General features: G+C 47.4%; 1 protein-coding gene across 1 annotated transcript in view; it reads right to left on the minus strand.

Moving 5' to 3' along the window:
* syt6a (synaptotagmin VIa) overlaps positions 1 to 26,752 on the minus strand; it is a 33,642-nt gene extending 6,890 nt beyond the window's left edge. The window contains exons 1-2 of the mRNA XM_068324307.1: positions 26,709 to 26,752; positions 12,255 to 12,388 (exon numbers count right to left, since the gene is read on the minus strand). Coding sequence (XP_068180408.1) covers positions 12,255 to 12,388; positions 26,709 to 26,752 — 178 coding nt within the window. The remainder of the gene's footprint in view (positions 1 to 12,254; positions 12,389 to 26,708) is intronic.
* Between the last annotated feature and the right edge of the window lie 748 nt (positions 26,753 to 27,500).

A 27,500-nucleotide genomic window follows, 5' to 3' on the forward strand; every position in this document is an offset into this window, starting at 1 on the left:
GGGGGTGGGGGGGGGTTGGTGGAAATATTCAGCAACATCTCTGTTGACGATATCTGAGTCGGCATGATGAAGTCGGGGATTGTTTTTAGGGAAACTTTCATTATTTCTGTCGTCCGGATGTCTCCCTCTCTTACCGCATCAGAAGTGATGCTTTGTTTCCTGTCGTCATGACAACGTTCGGGAAGGGGGACTCAGAAATAATATTGTTCTGAATGGATTAAGCTGGTTTTACCAGTTTGCTTCCTACCCAGGTGAACAGGTGGGCCGCCCCTCCCCCCTTCAACTTTTCGTTTACATCCTGGTTGTTATGACGACCTCAGGTTTCCTGACGATGCTGTCAGAGCAGAGGTAGCATGAACACCTGAGGATAATATTTTCTCATGTTTCATTAATAGATGTAAGGTCTTCTTCCACCAATGAGCATCATGATGTCACATGATGTCACATGATGTCACACTCTCATCCCACCTGTGCCTCGACGTACAAATAACTATCTGACAGGTGTGTTTAACACGTGTTTTGCTTTGTTTAAATTAATTTACGTCGTTTGAACTGACTGGTCCCAGGAACACATCGATGATGACGCTGATGCGTTGTCGGATGACCCAATCACGGTTCACCTGCAGAGCGTTTTATTTGACAAGATGAAAGCCGCTTCCTGTTCAGGCTGAAGGACGCTGGAAACGGTCCAAGGCGCTTTGTGTCCGCCTGTTTCCATCCAGCTTCCAACCGAGACACATTTCTCCTCCTCAGAGGAGTCCAGGCTGTCGAGCTGACGGAAAGCAGATGTTCAGGCTGGGCAGGTGGTTGTGGGGGGGCTGGGAGGGCGCCAAGACAGGAAGCAATACCACAAACTGGCCTCAGCAGTCAAGGATCTCCAAAAAAGACCAGCTTTTGCACAAATGAAGAGCTTTCATGTTAGAATCCCAGACTAAACGAACCGTCCAATAAGCTGCTTTCAAGGCTTAGCCGATTGCTGGACGGGATTCAGAGTCCGCAGGATTTCTGCCGGAGGAGGATTTCTCAGCTGTCCACAGTTCTGGTCTCTCCATGTCATCTAAAATTTCACACAGCTCTCCACAAAGCCTCCGCCTCGACTCAACCGCCGCTGTCAGACGCTTCATCCGCCGCCGCTGCCGCCGCCGCGGATTGAAGCAAACCCGGCGCACCGATACGCAGACGTTCATCTTCCTTCATGAGATTTGCCGACAGGTCAGAAAGTTCTTTTTCCTGCTGCAGCTTTTACTTTCTGCACAGTTTTAAAGTGACACATCCACTAAAGCAGGAAGTTTTGCTGATGGACTTCACCCCTCCTTCTTGGTAACCCTGCAGCATCTGAACTAATGTTTCCATCAGGCTTTGAGAGATCTTTAATGTTGCTATGGATTCATGAGTCACGCTGCTGGCACCGACTTCAATCTTTACATTTTTGAAAAGAAAGCTAGGCGCTGTTGTAGCGCTTCCTGTGTCTCTGTGTGAGCGATGGATGGGCGTCATGGCGACCTTCGGTCGCACATCCAGGTTCCTGCCTTTCACTGCAGACGACGGAAACCCACTAAGGTCACAAAAAACAACACTTAAATATGCATGCAGTCAGTGCTTCAGCTGGTTTTAATGCTAATTTGCAGAAAAACCGAAAGTCAAACACAAAGAATCTTCATCCATCCATCAAGGGTCTGCTGGAGCCTTTCCCCAGCTAGCTACGTGCAAGAGGTGGGGTACACCCCGGACGCATCACCAGTGGCCACAGAGCATCTCATGAGACAAAAAACACAGGTAAATACAGACAAAAACTAGACGTGTTGGATCCACGTCCATGACTTAACTTAATAAGACGACACTCTGCATGCAAACGGCGAACGATGCGGCGAATGTGGAAGCAGGAGGAGGAGGTGAGGAAGAGCGACGAGTCTTCCTCTGCAGACGGGTAATGGTGCAGAGCCGTGTGAACGTATTAGTCCCTGCAGACCTGATCGTCCTGACAGCCTGAAACTCAAACAACCCCAGGGTTTACTGGACTATGAATGATCACGCCCACATCGGCGGGGGGGGCGGACCTATAAGCTCTCCTGCAGTCAATCAAAAGGAACTTTAAGATCCTTTCATGCTGGAGACAAAGTCGATTCCATGGGGGCTGAATTCATTACAGGAGAACTCCTTCAGGTGAGTTTCAGGAAGGGCATTTTTTTAAAACGTGCATCTTCCAGGTATGATTGAGTCAAGCTGCCACCGACCACAGGCGGCGCCACTTCAAATCCTTCAGCCCAGTTCGTGTTTGACTGGAGTCATGAAGTCCAGCGGTGGGTTTCCTATTCAGGGTCATCCAGAACCACCGGGTTCTTCTCAGGGAGCCACAAACGTCGAGTCGAGTCGCAGAGCAAAGCAAAGCCTGGGGGCCTTTCTGTTTTTTCATCAAGCATGTCGAGACCCAACCTGGTTTCCATAGTAACCCTGTCATTAGAGACGAGTATGGTCTCTGATTGTTATGAACTGGGTCTTCCTTGGAGGAGGAGTCCACTGCAGAGGGATGTGGTTCTGGTGCACCACAGTGAAGGTGCCGGTTCTGAATTTAACTTGAAAAATATTGACGGTGAGGATGAGGAATGTTTTCAGCCGAAGGGCAAAAGTTCCAAAATTTGTTTTCCTCGCCACAGAGTTCCATTTATTTCAGGGTTAGTTATGACTGGAGAAACACAAAAACCACAAATCAAACGTTGTGATCGGGAGCAAAGATTCAAATCCTGATCAGAAAAGACCAGGACGCAATCTGAACCGAAGCACCAAGGTGCACCGACAAACCGGCACAAAGGGAAAGGAGAAGCGCTCTTGGGGGAGGGGCAAACGAGACACAGGTGACAACAGTCAGGGCGGGGCAGACAGACCACAAGCAGGTGACCAAGTCAAACATCGCTGTGCCTTTCTTTACCTGTTAATCCATTTCAGAACTGGTTGGTAGCCATTATTTGAGCAGTTTGTGGTTGTCAACAGAAACAAGAAACATCTTTTCTTTATTACTTGGTGAACATAAATATTAAATAAGATATTACTGTCTTTAAAACCCTGAAGAAAACTACAAGCATTGATTTTTTTTTTTTAATTCTAAAAAGTGAAATCTAAGGTTAAACACCATTAATTTCCATACGGTCCCTAACGCCGTTCCTATGATCAATAGCAGTTAATCAATGGGCTGCTGTGTTCTGATGCTCTTATTTACCTGCCGGTTCAGATTTTACAACACACACACACACACACACACACACACACACACACACACACACACACACACACACACACACACACACACTAAACATACGTATTATGAGACAAAGGGCGAGCGCTGTCAGCGGTTCTATTCTGTTTAAACTGTAGATGTTTGTACCGAACAGGCTTCTATCAGCAGTGGCTTTCCCTGCCTTCCTTCCCTGGGGGGTTGGGAGGTGGGGGGGGGGGGTAATACCCTCTAATCTTGATGTGGGTACCTCAGCCATTTTTGGATTTCTGTATCCCATGGTGTCTTTTTCAGAGCGCATAGAAAATCCCTTAATCCCCCCGATCCTCAAATCCCAGGACTCTACCGCCTGCGAGGAGTTTAGACCCCGACCGATCAGCCGGAGAAGCCGGGATGGAGAGCAGCTTAGACTCCTCATCGGTGTGGGAACAGATGTCATTTTCTCGAAGGGGGGGGGGGGGGTACTTAAATTACGTGTCAGATGTCTGATTCCATTCTGAGTGGATCTGTGCAGAACTACAGGAAATAAATACGAGTCGGTGACTTGGACTCCAATCAATCACACAAAGACTGGAAGGAGGGGTTCAAGAACTACCTGGTTTATTTTTGTAATGGACTTCATCCCCCTAGCTATTTGTGTTCTGTGTGTATGTTCTGATTGGTTCTCCTTCCCCTTCCTTCCTTTCCAGCTCAGCTCAGGTGTTGCTCATTGAGTAAGAGAACCTGAGGAGAACCTGAGGAGAACATGAAGTGAACAGCAGGAAAATGTGAGGAGAATGTGAGGAGAACATGAGGAGAACATGAGGTGAACAGGAGGAGAACCTGAGGAGAACATGAGGTGAACAGGAGGAGAACCTGAGGAGAATGCAAGGAGAACCTGAGGATAACATGAGGAGAGCCTGAGGTGAACAGGAGGAGAATGTGAGAAGAACCTGGGAAGAACCGGAGGAGAACCTGGTCTGAGACGAGTGTTTAAAAGTAGTCCAGCCCAGCATCAGTGGAGAAGGGGGCTCTGGTCTCGATCCAAGAGTCCTTTTTTTAAAATTCAGTTTGGTTCTGGCGATATTTATTTGTTTGTTCCATTCACGACTCATGCATGTTGTCATTTCTCCACACTGCCCCCTACTGGTTCTGGAGGTTCTGGTTACCTCGTATCCGTCAGCTCTCTGAATCCTCAGCCAAACACGTATGACATTTAGCGAATATGTTTCGAGAGCTGAAATCGGCCTTGACGGTGTATCCTCTGGGGCTCTGGATTCCCTCGATGTCGCCGCCTAATGAGTTCGCTAATGGACCAGAAACAGTTCCAACAAGCTGCCAGCTCTCACGCTCAATAACGGCCCAAGAGAGACCTCCAGAACGCCGTTATCTCCTCCACGAGTGGGGAGTTAATCAAAGAGGAGCCCACCCCACACCCCCCACCCTCACATCTCCTAATCCTAATGGTTCAAAAACCACTGCCACCTATCCAGGAAGGTTTAAACATTAATCTCATTATAAAATTCAATATTATCTCGCCCAAGCCCGTTTCCCATCGTGTCAAATGTCATTTCATTACAGCGCTCTGCAGCCAATCAGAAGCCACGAGGGAGCCTCCGCAGGCGCTACTGTGGAGTTCAGTTCTGCATTAGCATCTGGTGCCGTCACACAATTAACCTGCTTGTTGACCAGGAGCCCGTATCTCCGCGGCGCAGCCTTCACGCCGGGTGTGCAAACAGCAAACGCTGGAATGGATCGCCGAGCATCGCCGGCTGCGGTTGGACAGGAAGTAAACATGGAAACAGGAGTTTACACGCTCGCACTTCTCGCACAATTAACGTTAATTCATTCATTAGCTCTTTGAATAGCCGCAGGCTTTCCTGAGGCTAACCTCCAATCAACATGGATTTATTACTTGATGGTGTTAAATGAAAGCATGAATCTCGCATTTAGGAAATCACCGTTAGGCAGATAAAAGGATTTCCTGTCGAGGTTGAGATAAAAAATGATGTCAGAAACATAAAAATGACTTGGAACACTAAAGGAAGGTTTTCTGGATCCTGTTCAGAATCTTCTATAAAGGAGCAGCTAAATTTACACAACTAATTGATTTATGATTGATTATGGGGGAGGCTGATTTCTCATCAGGATTCATGGTGTATTGAACTCCCATCACGTCTCATTCCTGTGTGACAGATAGACTCCTTCTATCTTCAGGTGTTTAAAAAATGCTGTTACCTCATGACGGACATTTCATTCAAATTAATCAACCGGATCTTTCCTTCAACACTTCACTGCTTTCCTGCTGGAGAACAAAATGCCTTTTGTTTGGCGGGTTCTAACCGTTTTTGTCTATCAGCGATCCTGTCTGCTTTGCTGTGAAGCCAAACAGAGCTGACCCTCGGCGAATCGTCTTGTCAGTCAGCGTGTTGGGTCGGATTACCCACAGCAGCGACTGACGAAGGTTCCTCTGGACGCTTCAGGTGTTTATGAGCCTCTGACCTCGAGGCAACTCATCCCTAATCCTCCAGACAGTCGGGAACTTGACCGACCAACTCTCTGCATCCCGTCCTACAGCTTTATCCGACAGTCGCAGACGATGCTTTACCGAGCAGAAAGCTGTAAATATTAGAGCCAATATGAGGCGGGATGATTTGTTTTGTATGAGCTATGGAGGTTAAGACTATCATATACCATGTGGAGTTAGGACCTGGTACCTGGTACGTCCAGAGGAGCAGCTGGGTGGCCCGATATCTGTCAAACCACAAAACATGACTATTGGGGACAACCCAAGGTTGGGGGGAGCTTTAGCGACTTGGCCAGTGGTTTAATTTCCAGAGAGATGACATTAAAGCTAACAGGGTGTCGTTTGGCCCTTTAAAAAGAGCTTAAGCTCATTTTCAGTCTCAGTGACTTTCATCACAAGGGATTTAAATGGATGTTCTACATCCAAACAAGCGCTCGGCATCACAATGAAAGGTAGTGCCGCTAACCAAACGCGTCATCATCAATCACAAGGAGGAAAGAGGAGCAGCAGCTCAGAGAGAAAGCGGGAAAGCGCCACGGCTTCATAATGCCTCTGATTAGCTACAGCGAAAATATGTGGGAGAAATGTAATTAAAATGGAAATATGCTTATCGTTCTTAAAAGCCTATTAAAATGTTTGTTTCCCAGAGGCTGGAGGGGCGAGAGGTATTTAATAGAGAAGGAAAGAACTGCACGAACGAATGTTTCATTGGTGTTCGGAAAGAAAACCTAAACATATTAAGATGAGTGCCTGAAAAGCTTTTTGCTTGAAGCTAAGCTAATTCGCCGTAGCACAAAGCATCACATTGACTCTGTATACCCCTCTCTGAGATGAAAGTTATGAGTTTGATGAAGAGAATTTTAATGTATTTACACCACTGATCTGGGTCTAAATATAAGACTGTAGTCAGCAGACCCTTAGCTTAGCTTACTGTAAAAATGAGGAGCTGAACCCCCTCCACGGGTCGTTTGTCAGGGGTCAGTAAATAATCGGTGAACAGGCGTGTTACAACATGTGGACCAGTGCGGTCATGTGATCTGCTTAGGCTGATGCAGGTGTTTGTGGGTTCTAATCCTTCTCGGGTTTCTCCAACATTCTCCTCCACTGAAGATTCCTGTCCTGCTGGGAAACATGAAAGTATCCCAGTTCTATATAAGCCTGTTGCTGCTGCTATTATCAACCATTGATTAGTTATTACTTGTTAATAACTAGTAATAATGGAGCTATAGGTCTAGGGGAGGTGGCCTGAGATGGCTTCATCCACTGACTACATGTTGACCACTAACAAGCCTCCTCTTCATCAGGCATCACGTCATTTGTCATGTGTCGATTTTTTATCCAGGACAAGCCAGATCTGAGCCTTGGTACCACGTCAGATTAGTTTGGGGGGGGGGGGGGTGGCAGGACCTTGGGTTGACATGACCTTCTGCCCTGAGGTCCTGAATGATGGCAGTAAACAAGTCAGCGTGAAGGAATGATGCATCCCTCACTCTGACCCGGCTGCGCCAAACCAAACCTGACATTTGGACTGACGCGCTGAGAAGCATGGTGAAGCGCTGCAGCGCAATACAAACCCGATTCCACAGATCGGTTTTAATTGATCGTGCAGACGATCAGAATCTTTCTACATTAAATTGTTATTGTTTGAACCGTCGCTACGACTACCCTCGCAGGGAGAAGGAATTAATCACTGATTGCAATCGCTTCTCGTATTTTCTGTGATAAATTTGGTTCGCTTCCCCCAACCAAACCAAACAAATTAAATTGTGTTTCTCTCCAGTAAATCATTCTACCATCGAAGAAACGATTCCTCTCAACTTTTTGGGTCAAACTAAAGTTGTGTCCTTCTGTTTACTTCACTAACCCAGACCCAGCATCTGCCTTTATGGTGTTTGCTGGTGTTTGGTCTGCTCCCAGCACTTCAACATGTCAGAATGAAGCCGATCAATAATCAAGTAAATCTTTCTAAATTTACTGTCACTCATAAATATCTTTGGTTTTAATCACAGTCCGACCAGCGAGAAGATACTCCCTGTTGAACTCCAGCTGGAGTTGAACTTCAGATGTGCTAAAACTTCCTGAGGCCGCCTCTGGGCAATAAGTGAATTCAGAACACCACCATCTGAAGGGGGTCTCAGGACTGGACCTTGCCTGTTTGTTTCACCAAGAAAAATCAATTATGGAACATATTTGAATCCTATCAAGACTTCAAAAGTTCCTCTTTTTTTTTAACAACTGTTTGGTGGTTTAACCTTTAAGACAAAACTTTATTTAAGTCCTGAAGACGCCGTGGACAACGATTCACCATCACAGGAAGTTGTCCGCCAATCCAAAACTTCATGTTGGATGGGAATCTACTGAAAACCTCACGTCGCTCCAGTGAAGCGCCCCCTGCTGGTAACAGGAAGTCAACCGGGCATTCTATACCTGGACAAAGCCATCACTGTGTGTGCGTGTCTGCAGGTTGTGTACACACCTGTTTAATAGTGTGTAGCTTCAAATGAAAGTTTAGGACATCAATTCCAGGACACCTTCCTGATGTGGACAAGCTTTGATGTCTTTTATTGACAGGAATCTAGCTCCAGTTCTGAACGGCTGGTTTTGACCCACAATGGAACGGGTTACCAAACACTAAAACAAAAAGTAAACATGACCTTTTTTTAAGGATCTAAAACATAATTATAATAAAAATAATGAAACAACAGGAGCATTTGGAGCGCACCATGAAGGAGCTGCCCGCCATTCTACCTCCCCTGCATGCTTACAGGCCCCCTTGTGTGTGGTTGTGTGAATTACAGGGGCCTGTACACACTAATATGCATGCATGTGATTGATTGACTAACAAAAACTAGAGTGTGCGTTCTTAATTTCCCTTCGGGGATTATAAAAGTGTATAAAATAAGATAAAAATTAAAAAAAATTATCAGATACAACAAGCGATCTGACGGCTGACTGTGGTCCTGGGTTGTAGGAAAATATCCAATTTTATAAAGAAATTATTAATCCAGAATTCACCACAGCCCTAGGCGATGATTTTCATTAATGCCTCGGTCACACTACATGACTCTGAAAGTTATCAGACTGTTCCTCTCTTCACATCAAACCACTTCCTGTCTTTAATCGGGAATCTTGCAGTCGTTGCATTTGGACGACTGCATGACTGGTCCGCAAACCACTCCAGGATTATTCACCGGGAAGAATCCCAGACGGGTTGGGTGCAGCTTGTAGGATCTCTCCCTGAACCGTCCCTGATACGGCCACATATTAAGTCTGCTAGATACCCTCCAAACACCCGTAAGCCGTCCAGGATCTCTCCTTGAACGGTTCACACAGTTGGCTCACGCTGATCTCTTGGGCGCCATGGAAACCCCAGCTATCTCTAAATGGGGAGGGGGGCTTTTGTGTGCCAACTCCAAAAACCATCAGGATCAGGCAGGCAGGTTAGAAATAAACCAGCTGCCCAACACCTGCAAACATTTTACAGACCACCTTTGAGTTTTTTATTTTCTTTCATTATTTGCTCAAATGTATAATCAATTTAATTGAAGAGGATTTCTTTCTCTACACCACTGAGAAGCGATGGGTATCCAGTTCCACAACAGGCATCCAGTAAACCTGGTTTCAGGATCTTACTCAAGGACACTGTAACGGATGGCGCTGCAGAACCACGGCGAGATCCTTTGGATGTCACCACCAATGCTAACATAAGACTGACCAATCACCACACAGGGATCAGCTGCATCCAACCTCCTACAGCACCAGAGAGCTCAGCTGTTGGCTAATGTGAAAGTTAACTTTAGCACGATTAGCGAAAGTGTTTAGCTCAGCATTTGCTATTAGCGTTAGCCTTGCTAATAGCGTTGCAGCCGAGGTGTTTAACTCCATTAGGCTGTCGCTTCCGGTTTATTTGGGATTGTTTGCTCCCCGTTGTGGCTTCTGGTCGTCTCTCTATCCTTTCATTGGTTTCTATCTGAAGGATCTCCTCCTTCTAGATGAGTCACTCCGCGCTGAGTGCTCCTGACTGATACATATCGGCTTTTGAGAACGGCTTTTCCCTCTCTGCTCCTCACTTTACTGTAACTGAGAGGACCTTTCATCTGGCAGAGGAAGACTTTCTGCTCCCGGTTAAATATGTGCAGCTGAGTTTGGGGTGACGCAGCGTTGAGCACGACGCCACGGCCAAATACTCTGTTTCAAGTCATCGTACAGCGAAAAACTAAACACTGTTCGATGAAGGAATGATGGTAGTTAATGCTTCTAACAGCTGCATTGGTAAACCGACCAGCGGACAAGCATCAGTCGACTTTTGAGTGTCTCTGCAGAACAAAGCGCCAGGAAACTGAGGCGGAGCACAATACTGAACTCGACCGCGACGACCGGGACTCACCCGACTTGTCATGAGTGTCCTTTTGGTTTTAGTGCATCAACACTAATTCATTTAACTAATCAAATTTGGCCTTGTTGAGTTTTCTTTCATCTTAAGTCTTTTATTTGTGGACTAACCGACTCATTCTAAGACTTCCTTGATGAGTAAAATCATCCCGCTGCAAAATTCCACTTAGATTGAGACATTTCCTCCTTAAATTCCGAGTTGATTTCCCGTATTATATCTACTCAGTGCAGTCATCGTGTCACAAGTGTATTTTGTGTCTTTGCAGAGAGGAGCCCTTATTGAATCTATAATTTGATCAGGGACTCTCCGGCCTCAGAGCTTAACAAATCTAAGAGATTTAGCAGCGAGGAGCCAGATTTAAAACGCCCCTGGCGATCAGGATCTATATACCTGCTAAACATCATTTTACATTTCGGCAGCTTTCAGGAATGTCTTCCTCAGAGGAGTGTCTTCCTCAGAGGAGAAGCCCCTGAGAGAGGAAGGCCTCATAAACGCTGTTTTCTTCTTCCTCTCAGGTGCTTCACATAGAATCACCCTCTTCTGCCTTCACTTAACCAGCGGCATCGCTGTCGGTGAAGAATATCCTCTTGTGAACAAGATCGGTATGGTTTCCCCATCGCCAGGCCATCGATCCGGGCCACCAGCCTGTCAGAACGCATCCAAACAAACTGTTCCTGGAAGGGGTTGTCATGTTATCTCCTCCATCCATCCATCCTACGGCAGAATGATCACACCACTGTGCACTGTTGTTCACACTCGAGCCCCTAAGCTGGGGAGGGGGAGGGGGTCATGCTCCGGTCCCGCCTCCATCACTGATGTTTTAACAAGTAGTCATAAAACACGTCAAACGAGAGACGATAAAGAAGACGGAATGACAAAGGAAAGCAAACGACCCCCCTCAGGCCCAGATCACACACAATCACGTCAACGCCAACACACACACACACACACACACAACCTGCCAACATGGGCCAGTGGGGTCCAGTCATGACTGGAGCCAACAAAAAAAAAAAAGATAACCCTGCCCGGATTTGTTTAATTCCTCCTCCTCCTCCCAAAGCTTCCAGAGGAGGAGGAGGAAGAGGAGGAATTAAAGAACTGCAGGAACAGGTGAGGAGAGGCAGGGGATGCAGGTGAGACACACACACACACACACACACACACACACACTGAAAAGAGGAGAGCTAATCCAATGCAGGGATGTGTGCTCAGCATCACACCTCAACCACCTGAAACCCGAAGAGACAGCGAGGATCAGAACACCATCTTCACACCCGGACCGACAGAAGGTCCAGGCCACCCCCCCACCCCCCCCCCCACACACACACACACACACACACACACACACACACACACACACACACACACACACACACACACACACACACACACACACACACACACACACACACACACACACACACCATTAGCCCCCCAGGTCTGGTGCTCCATCAAAGTGTCAGGATGCACGTTGATCAAACCAGAGCGAGGAGGAAAATAAGTCTCAGAAGCATGTTCCAACACACACACACACACACACACACACACACACACACACACACACACACACACACACACACACACACACACACACACACACACACACACAGTGACCTGACTTCACATTCTACGCTATGCAGCTGCGTCTCTTCACCTCTGCCGTACAGGTGGAGCACGCATCAGTTCAGCCAACCAATCAATAACTGATCAAAGCTGTAAAAAAAAAAAAAAAAAGACAAATCGATATCCGGCGGATTTCATCAGGACGGCGGCTGGATGCAACAGAGGTGTGTAAGACAGAGGAGGAAAGTGCTGCAGACATCTAGTCGAATCAAATATTAACGCGCTTCTTCATCAATGATGGAAGACAAGAGTTTGGACACTGTTACGCAAAGATCGTAAATACAGCGTGATGATGATGATGATGATGATGATGATGATGATGATGATGATGATGATGATGATGATGATGATGATGATGATGATGATGACTGCTGAACAAATAAGAAGCTGCTGCATCTGTGAGGGACGCGCCGAGCGTCGCGTCCCGCAACAACCCCGCAACCCGCTCCCGATCCGGAGGCAAACAAAGAGGAGAGACGCTCCGGGATCGGATGTGTACTCACCGGTGACCGAGGCTCCCACTCTGGATCCTGAACTCTCCGTGTCCGTGGCTGCTGTCCTCCCCCCCACCTCCTCGGTCCTCACCCTTTCCTGCTCCAGAGCGGAATGAGACTCCACCGCGATCGGGAGCCCGTTTCTATGGCAGTGCGTGCAAGCAAGTCAGCTGGATGCTGTAGTGCAAATGTCTGGGGGCAGATACCCCCCCCCACCCCCCCCCACCCCCACTCACCCACCCACTCCCACTCTCAGGCCAGCGAGCATTCAAACAAATCAACAGTCCCCTACCACCACACACACACACACACACACACACACACACACACACACACACACACACACCCTCCCGCATCTCCTGCTGGAACACCCGCCAGCCGAGTAACTTCTGCAGCAGACAGCAGGCGGTGAAAGGGCAAGAAATCAAACCCACCCCGGGAGGAGGTGATCATTTACTCCCCAAACACACGTGCAATGCAGCAGAAGGAGCGCGCATAAGTTTAGGAGCATGAATATACATGGAAGGGGGTGAGTGGGTGGTGGTGGGGGGGGCTCATACATATCAAAGTCGGCCCCTCAATGGAACGAACACACACATTAGAGAGTTGCTTTATTTCACTGAGGATGAGGCGACGATCAGAAGAGCAACACATGGACGCGTTTTTGTTGTGTAGAGAGAACGCGAGTCACAGCATCAGCGTAAAACACACGTGCACGCGCACGCACACACACACACACACACACACACACACTGTCTCTGCAGTTCTGTCTGTGGTCATGCGACATATTGCAGCACAATCGGTACAATCCTCGCAGGGGGAGTAGGGGTTTGGAGGGGGGGGTGGTGGTGGAGGTGGAGGGAGAGAAAGGAACAGTCCTGTCTTCCTTCTATCTAGATTAACATCAGTTCTTCAACAGGCTGCAGAGGAGCTGGACACACAACACAACAACACTGCAGTGCTGCTGCAGGTTCTCTACACCTGCTCTCCCGTGGGTGCGTTGTTCTTTGGAACCTGAACGCCTCCTCAGAGACCTAACAACAACAACAACAACAACAACGTTCAGTAAACACACCAACATAAGGTGCGTTTCCATTCCTGAGCCCTCTGAAGGCGGTTCTGACAGTAAGGAACCAACCCCAGTCCACTTGAACCCTTCTGCAGCTTCACAGTCAACGCTGACGGACAGACACGAGTGTTAGAACTCCAGCTCGTTCCATCTGATCCAGTTCTCCAGACCCCCGGTGGTCCAAAACTGTTTTAATTCCATGTGATTGATTCTATTTACTCTGGTTTGAATCTGACCTGCAGCTTCAGATTGGGAGCAGAACCTTAAACAGAAGGAAACTGGACTTCTGATGAAGTGGGATAACATTCTCCAGTCCATCTGGTTCCGGTTCTGTTTCTGCAACTTCATCGGAGTGCTCACTGTGGTTGGCCCAGTTTACGGCTGCTTTTCCACCACGTTGCTCTTCAACAGGTGAACATGGTGCAGTACCCATGCCAGGCCAAGAGGTGGCACTGTAGTGGAGATGCAGCTGATCTTCATCAGAGGAACTTTGACAAACAAAGTCACAAACACAAGCAGACAGTAAGACCTGAACCCCCCCGGGCGCTTTTCCCATTAACATGGTAACAGTATGATACTATCATGTACAGGAAACAAGACTTCCTGTTTTAGGGTAGATCTGTGCTTCTATTGGTCAGTGAGTCTTGTTTGAACCTTTTCTGTCCAGTGACAGAACTGGTTCACGTTGGCGGTCAAACAAAAACCCCTCCACGTTTTATTTCCTACGTTTGCAACTCTCACACTGACGTTTCTGTGTGAACAAATAAACAGTGACATAATTCCAGGGTGTCGCCTCCTGCCTCCGGTAAAGCGACATCAGTGAGACGACAGGCCAGGGAGTGCATCACCTGACTTCACAGCGGCGTCCACACGTCAACCGAAAATCTAATATCAGAGAAACAGATGCACTCGTAATCCAGCAGCGCTGCGGTGGAATCGCATCCATCAGCGTCCTGTGACGCCGCTGCCTCAAACAGCACACGCAACAATATCCTTTAGACATTAACAATGCATGACAGATTGGTTTAGACGACGCAAACAGCATGACAATCGCTGACAGCGGATGAACCGGCGCTTGACGGGGCGTCGGCGGCTGAAATCAGAGGGACGAGGATCTATGGATGGAAGAAATGCTGTCGCCATCGTTTATCTGCAGTCAGAGACGGCAGGGAGGAAATGATCAGCGTTTTCTACGTGACGCATGAGACGTGAGCGAAACACCTTAACCAACTCTAGACAGCTGGTAGCAGTCAGGGGAAATACTACAGCCTCACAGGCCGACGGGTCGACGAGCCTCAATCCTGACCTTAATTCAGGCTTAAATCAGACTTTTCTCAGTCATCTTCACATGTACATTAGTAATAGATCAGATTCTTACATCGTTACTGACACAAGGATGGTCCGATCAGACTCATGAGCTTGTTACATTTCTTTATTAAAAATGGTAAAAAGTGATTAAAAGCAATATTGTGTTAGTCAGTCTCATTAGCATTCTCTGCTAAAGCTAGCTCATCTTGTATATATGTATACGTAGTCCGTGGTCATCACCTGGGATCTTGCGGTCAACCAGGTAGCAGGAGAACGCTGTAGGTCCGTCTGAACCGAACAATTATGAGCGTTTACCTTCACCGTCTGTTAAAACGCTTTGAAATGTCTGTTGCCATGATTAAGCGCTTTATAAATAAAATTTGATTGATTGATTGATTGATTGATTGATTGATTGATTGATTGATTTATTGATGAAGATGTTAGCCTTAGCATGGAGCTAAACACGTTATCTCTTTTTGGATTCAAGCCATCTGGAGATTAATGAGGGGATGACAAGAAATGTTTAAGGTAAGCATGAGGAGTGGGAGGGGATGTGGGTTAATGAGGGTCATGACATGATCCCTGGACCCGGACAGAGGTAGGCCAACGCCCATCCCATCCTGTGAATGGTTGCGATTCCATCCCGATACCCTCCCATAGAGCTGACACACTGATGCAGCAGTTTTCTGTTTCATACCCGGAGAAAGCGTTTGAGGTGAATCAATAGAAACACTTTCCTCTCTCCTCCGGTGCAGTAAGTCGTCCTATTTTGACTCGGGACCGACTCAACCACTGCCGTAGCGAGCAGAACAGATGCATTCTTTGTCTGGGCTACTTCTGTATTTTACATGGTTCATTTTTGAAAAGACCACAGCCTGGAAAATAAGTAATAGAAAAGTGACAACAGGGTAAAGCAGCGGAAAAACAGCCGCCGTAAACCGAAAAGGAAAATCAGTCACGGCACTCAGGTGGCGTCCCGGCGTAGGGGGGAGGAAAACAGTTGGATATGAAATGTAAGCTGACGTCGGACCGAGGCAGCAGTTTTCTAAATGACAAACAAAATGGAAATAAACGGGCAGCGCCGGCTGAAGGATGAAGCGGCTCCGGAGCAGTAACTGGAGGGTCTTTAACCGGCGCACATAAGTGGATTAACAGTGATTAGGGAGCATTAAGGGACGAGGGTCCACCCCAGAGGCCGGACAGAGGGGCAGATACGCCTCCACGCAGACGACTCCCTGTAATACATGAAGCCAGGATGAAATCTGTCTCAGACCGGCAACATGAAGCATGAGTTCAGAAAGGGCAGCGCTGCGGCGCGGCGCTAACCTCACATCAAAACGCCTCCGAGTCCACCGGAGGCCTCTATGTGTGGAGTTTGTGTTTGTTCTCCCCATGCCTGGGTTCCCTCCGGGTGATCCGGTCTCCTCCCACGATAAACCAAAAACACATCCATGTGACTCTCAGCAAACAGCCTCCTGGGTTCTATGTATCAGGCTGGTCCAGGATGTGCCCCGCCTCGTTGTCAATGTCAGACGTGTTAGGCTCCAGCCTCCCAGGGACCCCTGAAAGGAATATGCAGCTGGGGGTGGTTCAAGTTCAGTTGTTGAGTAACAGGGCATTGGTTCTTTGTCAGCTTGTGAGACTTCAACACTCATCGCATGTTTTTGGTGGTGAGAGGAACCCGGAAAACCTGGAGGGAACCCAAGCAGGCGAAGGCAGAACATGCATCCTCAGGTAGATGTGAATCCAAGGCCATAGTCCTGAGGCAGCAACCTCAGTGTCATACATATTTAGCTTTGCTAGAAATTTTGGTTTTGTCTCCCATTAATGAATGAGTTCTGGAGACTCTGAAGGGACCTGATCCTGATTTCCGTAGAAGGAAATTATCTCAATCTGCTGGGCCGGACTCATTCTACCATCTTAAAATACAAGATAAAAGTAATTTATCTAACCCTAATCCTAACAATTACAGTTTGATAATTATATTAACATTTTTTATGACATCGCAGAGCTTTTGGTGCAGGGCATTTGCTCTCTAATAAACGTGTTATTCCTACTAACTGATCTCTCGACTTCTTCCACGGCTGCCTGGAGTGTTAAAGAAAATAAGTTCTTACTCACGGTGTGAAGTTATCAGCTAGAACATTCAACACTGAGAGATGAAGACAGTCTGTGAAGATGAAGGCAGATGTGAGGTGTCGTTTCAGAGAATTTCCTGATATGAGCAGGTGTGACCGCCGTTGAGAAGGAAGACGTCACTGTGCGACTACAAATGATGTGGACGCTCTCATTGTAAATGACAGCATCAATTTGCATGCATCTTATCCAGTGTTCAATTACAGCGTGTCTGTCAGGGATCAGGCTCGAGCTTTTTTCTTTGTTTGGTCCTCAATGTTCAATGTTGGACCGAATATGGTGGTTAAAAAGCCCACAGAAGCAGAGCAGCCTCAGGGTGGCCGCATGTCAAGGAAGGCAGGACAAAATGTTCAGAACCAACAAGGAAGAGCAAGGTCTCCGAAAAACATCAAAGGACAAACAGTGAATAGTTGTAAGTAGTTCTACATAGTTCTCCATAGTCCTACGTAGTCATACATAGGCATAGATAGTCATACATCGTCATACGTAGTCCAAATCGGTCATATGTAGTTATACATAGTCCTACGTAGGCAATATTTCAACTCGTGTAAGGTAGCAGCACAATCACACTGGTTAGGGTTAGGTTAGGGTTATAGTTAGGGTCAGAGTTTGAGTTTGGGTCAAGTTAGGGTCACAACTTCACAACTGACTTGATCTCTGAGGCCTCGTCCACACGATAACGGGTATTTTAAAAACGCAACTTTTTTGTTGCGTTTACGCCTTCCGTCCACACGACAACGCAGATATCCGGAACGAAAACGCAACTTTTTAAAAACGCTAGCCGAGGTGGATTAATTTAAAAATGCTGGGTCTGCGTTGTCGTGTGGACGGTGTATCCGCGACTTTTTAAAAACGCTGACGTCTCGCCTGCGACGTAAACCGCGGTGACGTCATATTTATGGGCCCGTGTGTTGTGACAACAAAACACGGAGGATTCTTATTGGATAAAATTTGACTCAATACTGCCACCACATGGTTTGGCATGCTTATAGCCGTCTTCGAAAATGCACTGGTGCGTTTACGTGTGGACGGACATTGTTTTAAAAAATCCGTCATCGTGTGGACGGGGCCTAAATCTGTGTTTTTGTTGGTGAATAGACCCTTTACATATGAAGGGGGAGACATTTGTTTTCATCCTCCACTACAGTTTTAAATCTTGTTTTTGTGCATGGAAACAAACCTCCACAGGTCAAAGGTCAAGCAGTAAACTAGAGGTGAGACGCAGACCAGACGTCCAGACGCTGCACTAAAAGCTCTCAGAGGAGTCTCCTCCATCTTAAATGTGGGACTTTGAGACGCCGTCAACAGCACTGCAGGAGCGTTCCCCCCCCTAAATCACGCAGATCATAATTACCTGGGTGATGAATGTGTTTGTACCCCCAGATCCGACCCAGCTCCTCCCATGCCGATGCTTTGTCCCTTCCCCGGGTGCCGGACACACAAGGTGGCTGAAGCATGAATCTGTACCTTTGTTAACTTTGAGTGCAAAAGTTGTGTTGTGTATATTTAAGGAAAGACTGTTGACCTCTTTCACAGGGATACGGTCTCCCGTGGGAAATCCTGACCCCCATCCTTTTTTGGGATTTTTGTAAAAATCCATCAAGTTGTGCAATTCCTGCGGTGGCTTCAACCTCTCGAGGATGTTCCCCATGGAGACGCATTCATCATCCCGTTCATCCTGTTATAGAAGGTACACTTGCACTAAGGGATGTGAGGAAACTGCAGTTTGTTTGTTTTTGCTCTGGATGCGGTGGCTTCTACACATCTTTTGTTCTGCTTTTTTTGAAGAGAATTTGATGATTAGATGCTGCAGAATTAAGACCGTTTGTTGCTTTTCGTGCAAGTTGCGGGATTCCTAACATAAAGGTGAATTCTGGGTCATTTTAAGGTGCGTGATCAGGAAGTCAAGTATCCGTTGCATGCCGAAAAAACAGAGCAGACACTCAGCTTTAATGGATGACAGGCATTACGAGTCTGCTAGGCACTTGGCGGCTGATTGGACATAATGAATAATCGCACATAGTCAAACATAACAACACATTAAAACCCATCAGCCATGACATACAAAAAGCACCTTGCACATGTCTGCACCTATCATATCAGAGATCGGATGTGCAGATCAGGGCACACCTTTAAAACTATAAAGCGCCCCCTCGACTCCTCCTCAGGCCTCTTTGAGGGGCTCTCAGACGTTCCGACTCCCCCGTACCCATTATGACTCCCAGGGCGATTTCCCATGACATTATTTCTACATCAGCGCTCGACTCCCTGCAAAAACGTTTCAACTTCAGAAGTGTTAAGTATTCAACATCATTACCACCAACGATTGTAAACCAATTTCTTATGTAATGATGAGCAATGGCTTCAGGATTCGGCTCTGACACAGTGGGAACTTTCTGACTGGATGATCTTATGGTCTGGAGCCGCTTCCGTCAGATGTACTCCAGGACGTGGAATTCATTCCGACTGTTTTTCTTTCACAAGTTTTAATCATGTTCACGTTGTTTATACACCTGTCCAACAATCTGTTGGAAGGGATTGGGTTCACGACCCCACACATCGTTGATGGTAAGTTACCCTCATTCCAAAAAAGACAAAATCCAGAAGTCACAAGAAACCTTGAAATGTTCAACAAACCTGAAACTTGGTCAAGGCTAGAAAACAAGACGAGGGCAAAGGTGCAAAATAATCTCGCCCACAGACAAGGGAGCACCTGGCTTAAAAAGGCTCAGGTTAATCAGCCTGATCAGCAGTATGTCAGAGCCACGCCCCCTTTTCATTGAGAAAGCCATGTAAAAGTGCTTGTATAAAATATAAGTATAATCCTTTGCGGATTTACGAACTTCAGATTTTCATTCACTCAGGAGAATCATCAGCCGCCACCGCCACCGCCACCGCCACCAGGTTTTGGACTCCATAAGCGAATCAGAGAACCAATCCACTGATGTCAGAACTGTGTTGTGTGGAGGCTGAAAGCACACATTAAATCCCATTTCTTCTTTTTTGAAGCCCCCCCGCCTCTGGTCTGCCTTGGAAAATAAGTCTGGGGCTGAAATCCCCCCCCCCATGCTGCCTCCTTTGTAATGAGATCTGTGCCCTTGGGGGGGGTGACTGTTTTACTTGTCATTAAATTTCTAAACTGCTCTTTAAATCCCAGACGTATTGGTTTATGTCACTGGGGTCTTTCAGGGCAGCAGACCCGTTTCCAAAGCGAAGAAAGGTGTGAATACATACAATAAACGCTCTGACATATCAGAGGCGGTCAATCCTCACCGGGATGCAAGCGGCGCAATTCATCTTTCTAATGAACCACACATCAGGAGCTGCGGTCCTCTTAGGTCTCCACCATGCATTCTTATGGCCAGTGGTTCAAAGGGATCGGCGCTCAGGCGGGAGGAACACGCCACCCCATCCCCCCGAGACCGATCCTCAAAGAATCAAATCTAAATCAGAATCCACTCAGCTACTCACCCGAGGAGATTTAATACACCCCCCCACCTACCCACCCACCCCCGACCTCCTGAAATCCTTGGATGCATCCAAAAGGATGACCTGGAACTGGGGCACGCTTGCAGAAGATGAAGGCTGCAGGCTGGGAGCGTCTTCTGCTGCGTTTTTAGACAAACAAAACGTCTACAAGCTCCGCCTCCGGCAGCGCATCAACTATATTCTATTAATTACTTTTCAAAATACTCTGATGTTACGAAGGCCACGCCTCCAGCAAAGACATCCCGACATTTCCCCTCGTTACGCAAAAGCTGCTGAAATTATTTCCGTGAAACTTTGTGGTGTGTGTGCTTGTGTGTGTGTGTGTGTGTGTGTGTGTGTGTGTGTGTGTGTGTGTGTGTGTGTGAACTTCAGTGACATGGATTAGAATTTTTCTGCGCATTCCAAAGACTTTCTTTCAAATTTCTCAGACAGATAGTCTTAAACTATTATCTAAAAATAATAATCACTTCTATCAGATCCTGATATAAATCTGATGAAACACACTGTGCGTTTACTTGGGGGGGGGGGGGGGTGTTGTACTTGCAGCTAGCGCTAGTGTGCTAGTTCCATTAACAGCAGTGATGTTGCTGCTCATTAGACGTTTTCACACAAAGCTATATTTAAACGCGAAGTAAAGACAGAGCCGTGGGTTTCACCTGACGCTAACTGTGGGTTGCTAAGGACAGTCTCCGTCTCTATAGCGGGGGAATGAAGTAAAAAATGACTTCATCACTGCTCATCAAACATTTCTGTTAGCTCACGCTCCAGACACATCACTTTAAACGTTGTTCTTAAAGTTCTGAAGTGTTATTTTAAAATGAAGTCAGCTCTTCATCTCAACGCCGCTTCTTCAATCTCTTTAGGAGGTGAATATATAACCTTGAATCTGAACAATATTCAGCGTTCATTAACCACAGTCCTTCAGTTTTTGCCCACATATAGAAACAACAGAATTTATTTTCGCGTCGCTGTTCGATGACATTTTTATCATCATTATTATAATTTTAATTTAAAAGACAATTCATTCATGACCCGAGGTGGTGGTGGGGTGGTTGGAGGGATGGAGGGGGGGAGGGGGTCACGTATGGATGTTCATCCTTCCAGATGGAAACTCATCCTCCGCCACATCATCGCCTCGTCTTTGAAAAAAAGTAATCCTCAGCCAAGCATGTAATGAAGAGCAGCGGCGTACGCCGGGGAATACGACGCATGTTCCAGACATGACGATGTGTCCACGCCTCCGTGGAAACTAATCACCTGTCAGTGCAGATGACCAAATACAGGCGACACGGGGGGACAAGCACGGCTTCATTATCACATTTCACCTCTGACAGGAGATGCTTGACATGCATGAGACTTCCAAAAGACCGAAAGCTTGTGCCAAGGCAGGGGAGAGCGGTGGCCTCGGGCAGGAAGCACTCAGGCATGAACAGTGTTGGATCCATATTCCACCCCGTGTTAGCATCCCTTAATCACTTGTGTTCAGCAGACATGGCACTGGAGCTTTGTTAGTTAGTCTAGCCTCTGCTGCATGAGCAGTTTGTCATCATCCTGTCCAAACCACAGCCAACTAGGAGAAGTAAGGTCAGAGCGATGAAGTCGGAGAGCAGCCAGTGTCGCTAACCTTTAGCTACCAACAACATGGCTGCGAACCTGATGGTTCTTTCACGAAAAAATCTCCCCCAAGGGCAGAAAAATGGGGTTAGTTCATCGAAATAATAATGTCGTGTTTGGGTGAACCCCATTAGTTATCTCTAATATCACAAAACCACAGCGTCTCCATTACCCTGGCTGCTCTAAAGCAGAGCTGAGGAAGGGTTTGTTGAGTCGACGCGCAGGCGAATGGCGGTGCGGCGTGAAGAGGCAGTGCACTGTTTTTTAATTACGCACTTGTAATTAGGGGTTTGAAACAGGCTTCCATTTTGGGCTTGATCACCTTGTCTGCATAATTTGTGGATGTACCATCTGGCGGTTGTTCAGTGACATTATCCAGACTGAGCTTTAAATTACAACTGAAGTTTTCAACGGTTCAATCCCAAATCTGAGACCAGCGTCACGTTCCTGCTGACGCAACACGACCCTACACCTCGCTGACGTTAGCTTTAACGGTTACGCTGTTGCTCAGATTGGATATGGCACTGAAAAAATGAAAAATACCATTGATTATCAGCAATCTGAAGCCAAACCAGCTGTTTAAGGAGAAAGGGGGATGCACAGAGAGCCAGTTTGCTAATCAACTGTGGATAATGGCAACAGGTAGCACGGCGGCAATTAGCTAACCTTCCTTCATTTGGTATGAAGTGAGTGTGATAGTCCAACTACAGAGATCAATTACTGCTCTGCATGGAAATACAGTCTATGAATACTGTACGAAGTTTCTGCCTGTTAATGGTCGATTACTTCTCATCACTGTCTCCGAGCTCTTATCACGAGGGGGGCTATGATGGGTCTCAGTAGAACAAGGAGTCAGTCTGGACCTTCGGGTAACATTTAATGTGATGATCAAATACAAAAAAGACTTTACGTTTTATTTCGTGGGGTAGAAGTTTGTGAAGATGAGGGAATTCTGACCAACCGCACGTCAAACATTCCCTGTAGGACACGTGAAGGAAGTTTTTCCATCCAGGTCTCCAGTGCCCTCTGGTTAAAAAGGAAAAAGCAGTGGCGGTAAATGACTGTTTCAACATCTGCAACGCTTCACTGTGAAACCACGCTGCAGGTTCCTTCTTGTGGACACGCTGTAAGGTCAGTCTATCAGTTCTTGTCAGCTGTGGTGGTATCGTCGCTCTGGACCGGGCAGCGCCGGCTTTGCAGAGGGTGGGGATATAACAATATAACGAGGTACGAAAGGTCACAACAAAGCTGAAAGTGTATCTCCGTGTTTTCCTCCTGTGGTACAGGAGGAAAACCATCCGGGTCCGTCCTGAACCAGAATTGAATGTTTTCTCCTCGCTCCTCAACTGCCTCGTGAATTTAAGAAACATCCATCGGAACCCAATTATACCGCACACATCGACGCTCATTAGTACGGTGAGTGTTTACTCACGGGGTAGTTATTCCATTTTTCCTCCCTCCACCCCTCTGGTTGTACTTGTCGTGGGTTGTTCTCCTCAGGGGGGCGTTGTTAATGGCGTTTTAAGTGAAAACACAGAATACAGGAAGCAGCAGAGATTCCAGGAAAGAGGGATGATGAGGTGAAGTGATGGAGGGCCTGCAGCTCGCTGAACGTCTGCAAGCGGGAGATAATGTCCACAACACGTAGCATGCTAGTTCATCAGCTAGCGTATACAGTGGTGCCCCGCCCCTTTTGAAAAAGAACAAAAAACGTTTTCGATCACCGTCAAGCCAACGCCGCAGAAAAGATTAGCACGGAAGATTAGTGAACGTCACGCCCTGAGGGGTTGCTGTTTGCGTTTCATGTGGTCGTCCGTGTGTGTGGCGTCTCTGCGTGATTGGTTAATGATGAGAGAAAAATATTCATAAAAAACACATCAGACCTCAAATCTTCGATCGATTCAACCAATCAGAAGCTATCTGGTGCCGTTTGTGGTCAGACTCCGGCAGAGGCGTTTGCGTCTAAGGCTTCACATGAGAACAAACGAGGGGGCGCTCCCTCCCCCACCTGTCAGGACTGTCAGCCCCAAACGCCACCAGCGTCAGGCGTGACAGACAGTTCAACCGCCAACAGACAAGACACCAACCAGAACGCCAGAAGCCTCCGTCAGGAGGGAGAAGCAGCCAGACAGCAGGCAGGAAGTTCAACGACACAACATGAGGAAGAGCTTTTCTTCTTCCTCTAAAGACAGAGGAGAGCGGTGACGGATCAGGTTCCTTGTTTTAAAGACCTGGATGAAGCAGAGGGGTGGAGACGATACCTCACCAAGGTCCTAGAGATCGATTCATTCAAGAAGCCCCAGCCAATAACAAACGAGAACAAACTGAAGACTGCCCCCAAGATCTCACCGTCTTAAATAGAAAGAGCCTGACTCCGCCCCTTCCTCTGACGGCCAATGGAAGTCTGTCGTTTGGCTGGAAACAGGTGGAGACGTCCTGTCAGAGAAGACGAAACCATGTCTGATGTCAAAAGATAATACACGACTCAGGCTTTCCTCTCCTGGAACTTCTGCTCCTCTTCCCTCCTCTTCCTCTTCTACTCCTCTTATATTGTATAGGTAAACAGATGAGAGTAATCAGATTACTTTTTCTAGGAGGCAGAGGGAAAAGACTTCTGTAGGTCCAGTCCGAGGTTAATGACACAGAAATGTGTGACACAGAAATGTTAATGACTCAGACATATGTCATTAACCCAGAGATACAAGCAACGATCCTGTTAAACTACATTCACAGGTTCGTTAAACTTTATTGACAAGCAGCAGACAGACGAGGGACCAGAAGCTGGACCAGGTTCGACTTTCACTTCATCCTGCTGTCTAATGGATTTACGTGAATCCCTGCGCTGCTGGTTCAGTTCCGTCGCCTGTCATCGGTAACGACGGCGACCGTAAAGCAGAGACTGTTTCCTGTCACACTCTCTCTGCTGCAGGAGGAAAACAAGAGCTTTATTTTGAAAGGTTTTGAAACCTGTTACCCCTTTCACTGAATAAGAGGTCACCTGCAGGTCAGGTGTGAAAAACCTGTTAACCTATACACACACACACACACACACACACACACACACACACACACACACACACACACACACACACACACACACACACACACACACACACACACACACACACAGGATGACAGTAACAGTGCAGCAAATTGACTTTCCTGTAGAGCTAATAGCCTCAGCAGAGCCTGCAGCACGCACAAAACACACATGTTGTTGCTGTGTAGATAATGTTCTGTTCAGGCAGTACAACACAGGCAGGACAACAGGCAGTACAACACAGGTAGTAAAACAGGCAGTACAAAACAGGCAGGACAACAGGCAGTACAACACAGGCAGTACAACACAGGCAGGGCAATAGGCAGTACAACACAGGTAGTACAACAGGTAGTACAACACAGGCAGGACAACAGGTAGTACAACACAGGCAGGTCAACAGGCAGCACAACAGGCAGTACAACAAAGGCAGTACAACACGGGTAGTACAACAGGTAGTACAACAGACAGTACAACAGGCAGTACAACAAAGGCAGTACAACTCAGGCAGTACAGCAGGCAGTACAACACAAGTAGTACAACAGGCAGTACAACAAAGGCAGTACAACACAGGTAGTACAACAGGTAGTACAACAGACAGTACAACAGACAATACAACAAAGGCAGTACAATAGGCAGTACAACACAGGCAGGACAACAGGCAGTACAGCACAAAGTATAAGACAAAACACAAAGGGACGGTAAAAATCTCTGTACAGTCTCTTATCTCGTAGGGGAAGTGTCATAAGTGCAGTCCCTGAGTTGACGGGGGGGGGGGGGGTAATCGAGGTGTCGTTGTTGTCGCTGTTTTTCAGAACTTTGTATTTTTAGGCTCCAGAAATGAGTAGAAGGAGAAGCTAGAAAACGACAGGTGTGGCGTTGAACGTAACTCATTACAAGCTAACCCATTAGTTTGAGACACACCTGAGACAGGTTAGAGAGGAAGACATTTATACCCTTGGGGAAATTATTTTTCACACACATATGTATATGTACAGCCAGAACACTCATACACACACACACACACACACACACACACACACACACACACACACACACACACACACACACACACACACACACACACACACACACACACACACACACACACACACACACACAAACAAGGGGAGAGAAATAGTCTTGTTGCGCCCAGTGAGAAACTTGTAAGGTGACAGTGCCTTGCTCAAGGGCAGTGCTTCGGAGGAGAACTGCCACCTCTAGACTCCCAGTCCACATTCCACACGGGTCTTGAACCGACATCCCTCCGGTCCCCAGCCCAGGACCCAGTGGACTGGGCTACTGCCCACCGCTACAGCTAACATATGAACAAATAACCAGAGCCGGGGGGAGAGGTTGTCCCTCATGATCGTTCATCCCAGTGGGACCTGATGGAAGTGCAGGGACAAACATGCTAATATTCCCTCTGTGGGATAAACGACTCGGCAAACGGTGAAGTCATGTGACTCAGAGCTAGCTTGGACGCTAATCCTCTCTCCCAGCTGGATTTCTCCTGCTCTGCTGTCCTCCCTCTCCTCCAGGGAGGCTCTCAGGGCTCCGCTCGCCAGGGGCCTGATTCTTTAATCAATAAGCCACTGATCAATAACTCAGTCGAGCCCACCCCCCCCCACCAGGTCTGGCTAACACACAGCAGGGTCGAGCATTACTCATCCTCCTAACTCCTCTGTCTTTAATGTCACCGAAGCTTTTTACTGTAAAAGTCACACACAGCGAGCCAAACACACCTGGTACGGCCCGGCCTGGCCTGGTATGACCCGGTATTACCCAGTATGAACCGATACAGCCCAACCTGTCACGGTACAGCTTGGTACGGCCCGGAACGACCTGGTACATCCTGGTACAACCTAGCCTGGCCCTGGATACGTTCCAGTAGACAGAATTCAACATTTCACCTCCATGAAAAACGTCCCGATTGCCCAGTCATTAGTTCACTGAACAGACTTCCTGACCCGCCCCTCCTAGCTTCAACCCCTCCACCCCGGTGTCACAGAGGCCCTGGGTCTTTAGATAATCGTTTGCCTCCCTCTTGCGTTATAGAGAGACGATCCAGACGGAGCGACGGCGTCCAGGACCCTTCCTCCTCCTGCTGCATCTCGCATCTCTCTCACCTTCCTTGAGTGAAGCCATCACTTCTTCTGTTCTGATGATTCCAGCAGTAATGGCCCTTTGAGGGCTGTCGTTTGCTCTTCTAACGGCGGCGCAGACGGACGTTCTACCGTGCGTTATCTTGTGCAGCAGGGACAGACGGTTCCTCCACGGTCCACCGTGAAATGTTGTATCAATAAAATACAGACGGCAGACAGCGGGTATGAATTATTTAAACGTGCTGTGGCTTAGTCGGAGTTCTAATCTCTACTGTGCAGTTAATTTGATGTTCTTGTTTTCCTCTTTTGGATTCAACCTGCAATGCACCAGCCGTCCCTGCAAAGACCAGTGGATGGAGAGCGGAGCGGAGCGATGGGAACTAAATGAGTGATCGGACGATGCTAACATTCTCCGTCGGGCCAAGGTCTTGTTTAATAAACCTCAAGATGAGACGTGAGGAATAACACAATCAGAAATAAGCCGGGTCAATTCGAGC

The sequence above is a fragment of the Antennarius striatus genome, chromosome 2, assembly GCF_040054535.1.
Source record: "Antennarius striatus isolate MH-2024 chromosome 2, ASM4005453v1, whole genome shotgun sequence".
Classification (NCBI taxonomy): Eukaryota; Metazoa; Chordata; class Actinopteri; order Lophiiformes; family Antennariidae; genus Antennarius; species Antennarius striatus.